Raw genomic sequence first — 6638 nt, 5'->3', positions numbered from 1 at the left:
TAAAAGTGATTATTCCTGTTATACATGCGGAAAACCTGGTCATACGTCTAAGGTTTGTAAGAGTAAGGTGGCATCTAGTGGCTCAGAATGAACTTGTTTCCGATGTAATGGGAAAGGGCATTTAGCGAGAAACTGTGCAGTAGAAAAGAAGGACGGTAAGAAACCAGTGTCTCTAGTTAACCTTTCGTCAAGTAGGGATGATGTGATGAGAGAAACTAGGAAAGTTTTTGGTGAATTTCTGTCAGAAGGCGTAGTTTCCTCTCTTGGAGGAGTAGATTCGAGAGAAGTGGTCTTGCTTCGAGACACAGGATCTGCTGTCTCACTGATTAGAAGAGAGTGTGTGCCGAACAGGGCAGAAATCAATATGGAAGAGAAAGTCATGTTAGGTGGATTTCCTAACACTTGTGTTCTTTGTCCTTTGTTGAAGTTGAATTTAGAAAGTCAGGTAGTGTCAGGAGAAGTCAAACTTGCAGTTGTGGACCAGACTCCCATAAATACCATGAATATAACTGACCATGACAAGCAAAATACAAAATAGTAAGACTGGACTAAATATAACACCTCATCAAAATAAGCAACAATGCTGATAAATTTATCTCACAAAAAGGATACCACTGCAATTTATTTATAAATTTACAGAAACTATCCGCTTCCTCTATCATGGCTAAATTCTATGTATAGGTAAACTAATTAATCTTCACTTGTTTGTAGATCAACAAAAAATTCAATAATTATTCCTAATCAATTATAATTTATTAACGAAAACAAATTCACACAGCCACAACCTCCCAAACTTTCCGTTGAACCTAACAACCAGATCGTATCCTCAATGGTTGCTGCCTAAACCTCTCATGTTATCTGTCTTGGTTTAAAAAATACAAGTGTCTTACTCAACTACAATATGACTTCAGCTGAGGCCTACTATGAAACGTCTCAGATTAAACATACATACAAAAATCTCTCTCTCTCTCTCTCTCTCTCTCTCTCTCTCTCTCTCTCTCTCTCTCTCTCTCTCTCTCTCTCATCTGCCTTGCTTACAGGATGTGAATTGTACTCGCTGACAGTAGTTAGTTCACCAACAAAACCTACAGACGTACAATGTAGTTAATCGACTGTGTTCAGTCACAACAAAGGTGTAACAAGCCATAGGGCTAGCAATCTCATCTTTTGAAAAACTTGTCGAGATCCGGAAGTTCAATAAAATCTGGTGCTCTTTATAATAAATAAAAAAACAAAAAACAGAAAGAGAGAGAGAGAGAGAGAGAGAGAGAGAGAGAGAGAGAGAGAGAGAGAGAGAGAGAGAGAGAGAGAGAGAGCGATTGATTGATTGCAATATAGTTCATAATATCTTTGGTTTTACAATTATCAATTTAGAGGGAATCGCCAAATTTGACTCCACTGCTACCACAAAATCAAGGGGGGTCATTTGGGGGGTTGGGGGCCAACTGCCACCCCCAAGATTCAAGTTGCCCCTCAACACTCAACTTGGCCCCCTCGCCCCTAAGCCCCAAGAAGTAACAGTGTGTTTTCTTTTGAAGTACAATCATAAATACATGAAATTTCTCGAAATATTACGTTTCTTGATCCTTGTCTGTCTACTATAATAGCTACCAGTGATGATGAGATAAACAAACAGTAGTGGGAGTATGTAATTTTGATGAAATACCTTGCACATGTGGTTTCAAAAACATATATAATTGCTCAAAGTAAAGAACAGCTTCGCTTGCCAAAACGTCTTTGTCTCCCCCTCCCCCCCCCCCCTTTAACAAAAATCTGAAATGACACCCATGCACAAAATACAACCAAAAATAAAAATCAAAGATAACGTAATATTTTAAAATAAAAATGAGTGAAAGACTTATTAGAAATGATCTGAAATCGTGACTATCAACTCAATGACGCCGATATTTACAAAAAAAAACCTACAAATATGCATTCAATATACAACCATAAAGACCTCATTATAAAGACAGAAACAAGAGAATTATGATGATATTTCTTCCAGCTCCTGAGATAGAGCTAAAAAATGCCCCTGGCGTCATAAGCAACATCCTGCCACTGGGAACCCTAACCTAAGATCAACCCCCCCTCAACCCCCATCCCCCCCATCCCCCACCCCCGATCCTCGGAGGGCCACCGATTCCTCAGACCCCAAAGACCGGAGCATCCAGCTAACAAATGCCTCACTGCAAACGGATCCAGGAGATCTTCCCTAAAAGGCTGCTGGAATAGAACATATATACACACTTTAGGTCAAAGTACAAGTGTTGGGACCTATGAGGCCATTCAAAGCTGAAACAGAAGCTTACAGAAAAAGATCTCAAAGGCGTAACAGGAGGCAAACCTCACAGTTCCTCTATGACGCAATTGTTCAATGAGGTTGGAAGGTAAGATGGAATAAAAGAATGAACGGAAGCACAGTAAAGGGAATAGAAGGGGCTGCATGTAAGGGCCTATGGGACGCTGCAGGGAACCTTAAGTAATGCCTGCAGTGCACCGCGTGAGGTGCACTGACGGCACTAACGCCATAAGGATGCAACAAGACTAGTGGTTATTTTCATCATATTTTTATGGATTAAGGTAGCGAGTCCTCTGCGTAATCGGCCTCATACGACCCACTCGCATCTCCTGGGAATATTTCCATACTTCTAAAGAGATGTAAAGGATGTAATTTCTTTTATTTCGTTCGAACTTATCAGGTTCCAACGGTCTTGGCTCCTGCCTCGCACTGAAGCTGTAATTTGGGGGAAAAGTTTAAAACAAAATTGGACTTCTCCTTGGAAGTAGTTCAGCTGCTGCCTGTTTTTGCTATCCTCTCAGCCTCTCCACTGCCACGGACTCCCTCAAGTGCTGGTACAAACAAAATATTACTTTTCATACTCATTAAAGGGATCCATTGTAAAATTCGTCATATCAAACGGTTGAATGTTGAAAACACCAAGTGCTTGCAGAACAGTTCTGCCGTCACAGGGAAAGAGTGAAATTTCCCTTAATATTAGCTGCTCTTTCTTCAATAGCTGTTCAAATAACCACACGACTCCGACGGCAAAACCGAGGATTCCTCAGGATCGCCCCTTCAATAAAAACACGTTGCTGTCAACTCCAAATTCGAGGCCAGCATCAGATTTAGAGCCTCGGCGAAGATGAGACAGAACCACAATGTTCCTCAGCACGAGACGAAAAATGAAATGTGAGTAAGACTCCGTTACGTTGCCTTTAAAACCTTCAGAATATTCGCAAGAATCTGCTTATGGCAAATTCCACGAGAGTTATTGATGTCTTATTGATATCTCCGAAGGAAGAACTTCATTTCCATTAAGTTTCATCAACAACTATTGCACCCTGAATCCCTAAAGATGGGAGGGAAATGAAAAAGTATAAAGGGGAAAAGAAAAAATAAATGAAAATGGACAAAAGAAACTAAAAGAAGAACTCGGGCAAACAGAAGACTCAAGATAAAATTACGACAGGAATGACTAAAGAAGGAAAGTCCACATAGGCAGAGATGTCCTCCCGTTACTATGTAAAGACCAGCCTCCACATTTTCATGACCTCAGTGATGTACTTACTGTACACTTATCTCTTCCTGCAACTTCATGACCTCAGAGATGACGATCAGCTGATCGGAATATGATAGGCTCAGCTTAAAATCTTTCTGACTGAAACAAAGGGACGTCTCCAGTCCAACAATACTATTTGGCTGTTGTGGGTTTTCATCCTCCATTCTCAGACTCATTGAGTTGAGAGAGAGAGAGAGAGAGAGAGAGAGAGAGAGAGAGAGAGAGAGAGAGAGAGAGAGAGAGAGAGAGAGAGAGAGAAATACCAATGCTGCATGAATTAATCATTGGTAATCATAAATATTGGTTATCGAAAAATATTAATGGTATATATCAATGCAGCTCACAACTTCACGAAAACAAGATAACCCCAACTTATTCAGTTAAATCAAAGCATTTTACCTTAAATGTAACATCAGACACATCGCTGAAACATCCGGCTCTTAAAAAAAAAACTACTTTTTTTCTACGCTATAGCAATGATTATACCAGAGAAAATAATGCAACGTTATCTGTTTGATTACAAAAGCCAGCAAACAGAATCGTAACATCTCGACATGTCACGAGATGAAAGACAATCGGCAAATCTCTCCCCAACCCTCAATTCAAACTCTTACTTTCAGACTGCAACACTTTGATGTTCGACCCAAACACTGGAAATCTTCTATTCCATTTTTCAAAAATAGAAGACAATCATTCCAGTTCTGAATGATTCAACTTTCCTTGTGGCTCTAAGATCTAGAAAGTTTTGCTTTCAACACGAGAAAGGGAACACTTCCATTCCTGGATCCACGTCTGGACTTGCCGTCTCGCTCTAGTTCGGGGCCGGTCTCTCTCACCAGAAGACGCCTCGGTAAGATCTTTGGGAAATGGCATAATTGATTTAGGGGCAAACCTCGGAAGAAACCACTACAATCGTTTATTCGAAATTCAACGCAAATGAGGCTAAACGAGGATACTCCTGTGCTAATGATAACTAGGGTCGTTATGATGGACATCGAGGGAAAGAATCTCACACAGGAAATGTAATTCAAAACTTCAAAAGAAAAAAAAAAGACGGACGAAAGACAACGGAATAAGAAGCACAGGATCTGGTTCCCTCAAGGGCGATCAGGCACAACTGTTTACATGCCACGACAGGCCACGAATTCAGATCTGGCAATGAGGGCACAGCCTGATGCCCTGATTTCTGTCCTTCTCCCACCCGCCCCAACCCCACCCCACCCCGACCACCCCCCCTACTCTCGTTCCATCTCACGGCCTCCTCTGGGTATAAAAGGGCCTCAGCTCTTGCAAAGGCAGATCACTCACTCGTGGGACATCGGCGTCGCCTGAAGGAAACCCACCCTCCCAGCGATCTCCACAATGGCCTCCTGGATTAGCTTGGTAATGGCACTCAGTGATGTGTTGGAATCTACAGAATCCATCTCTCTCTCTCTCTCTCTCTCTCTCTCTCTCTCTCTCTCTCTCTCTCGTTCCTACGTCCACATACACGAAGGAAATAATGGCATTTCTAAGTGGCTTCTATCGCCCTTCAGGACTTTGTTCCCCAACATTTAGTGGAAAAGGCGAAAATATACACTAACTTCCTTTTGCTTCTTTGGACCGCTTTCTATTTCTTCATATTTATGGTAATCATGGAACTCTTTACCTATTGTTTTTCCTTAAGACATTCTTGCACTCATTCATACACAAGCAGAAAGATAAGCACGAACATTCATCCAGTGGACAGCAACTCGTGTATTTGAGAGTCGACTTGAATCCAAGGAATCATATCATTGGGCCAATTCCTTTGTCTCTCTGTGCAACTCGATCCCACATTATAATATTAGTGACTCTGATTCGAAAGATGGAATTTATACATACACAACCATAATCACACAGGATTTTTCAAACCCTTCCTCTTTCCATGAAGGTGAAAGCAAATCTTTACACTCATATCAAAATTCAAAGCATATAACTGATGTCATTATGATAATAACTTTCCAATTTCTACTCCTAAATAAACTTTCGAACATTCTCTTTCTGTTAAAAGATAACCTTACATAGAGCACAGAATGGCCAATTTTCCAAATAGTAATATGAAAATTTATGGATTGCAGGTTGTGTTGTCTGTCTTCACAGTTAGCACTCTAAGTTTGCCTGGACCAGATGGAGCCTACAACATACCTCAAGTAATGGACCGGAAGCGTTCTCAGTATTTTGTCCTTACGAGATGGTACTTATAAATATGGCCATGATACTGGTGAAGGAGCCTTCGAGAGTGCAAAGTCTACAAGGGTTGGACACCAAGATGGAAGGTTTGGCTATGTTGACCCTGATGGCAATTCCGTGAATCTTCAATACACAGCTGGTGAGGCTGGTTTTGTCCCATCAGGATCTCACCTCCCACAACCACATCCTGACTTCCATAAGGCCCATGCTGCTGCAAGGGCTCGTCCACCTTTCGTTGATCCCCTGGCCAACCCAAATGCTGATGCTTCTTATGGTTTCCAGTTTGCTGGAGAGGGACAAACAAGATCAGAGCAAAGTGATGCTACTGGAAATGTCCGAGGATCTTACTCCTACACAGACGATGATGGAATCACAAGAACCTACTCTTACACTGCAGGTCGTGGCACTGGCTTCGTTGTAGAAGGAAATGACCTTCCACTCTCGCCTCCAACTCCTGAATCTTCTCCATCTACTCCAGCAGCTACACGACAATCTTCTTCAGGTGCCAGATTCCCCTCAAGTAGCAGAGCAACAGGATCATTAGGATCTCCCTCATCCATCTCCTCCTCCTCCTCCTCCTCCCCTGGTTACAGGTCACCTGCTGCAGGTTCTGCGCCATCTTCCTCTTCTGCTGTTGCAGTTAAGAGTGCAAGTGGAACCTTTTCCTCTTCACAAAGTGGGGCCTCTTCTTCACAAAGTTCAGCTAATAATGATGGCTCTTACTCTTTCTCCTTCAATGCAGCTGACCATTCTCGTTCAGAATCTGCTGATGCTGACCTTAATGTGCAGGGACAGTTTTCTTTTGTTGCTGATGATGGTGTAAGAAGGAGGGTTGACTATCAAGCAGGAGCTAACAGAGGATTCACT

The 6638-nt window shown here is 41.9% G+C and overlaps 2 protein-coding genes across 2 annotated transcripts in view; both read left to right on the top strand.

Annotated features, from left to right (window-relative positions):
• Window positions 1–4872: 4872 nt before the first annotated feature.
• LOC135205722 (nuclear pore complex protein DDB_G0274915-like) overlaps window positions 4873–6638 on the top strand; it is a 20309-nt gene continuing 18543 nt past the window's right edge. The window contains exon 1 of the mRNA XM_064236801.1: window positions 4873–4943. Within this exon, the coding sequence (XP_064092871.1) occupies window positions 4923–4943 (21 nt within the window). The 5' untranslated portion in view covers window positions 4873–4922. The remainder of the gene's footprint in view (window positions 4944–6638) is intronic.
• The window catches only part of LOC135205581 (uncharacterized), a 2731-nt gene continuing 1707 nt past the window's right edge, over window positions 5615–6638 (top strand). Inside the window, 2 exon segments of the mRNA XM_064236348.1 lie at window positions 5615–5633; window positions 5773–6565. Of these exon segments, the coding sequence (XP_064092418.1) occupies window positions 5615–5633; window positions 5773–6565 (812 nt within the window).

The sequence above is a fragment of the Macrobrachium nipponense genome, chromosome 24, assembly GCF_015104395.2.
Source record: "Macrobrachium nipponense isolate FS-2020 chromosome 24, ASM1510439v2, whole genome shotgun sequence".
NCBI classification, from domain to species: Eukaryota; Metazoa; Arthropoda; class Malacostraca; order Decapoda; family Palaemonidae; genus Macrobrachium; species Macrobrachium nipponense.
Note: the sequence above shows the minus strand (reverse complement) of the source record. Positions and strands in the feature narration are given on the sequence as shown.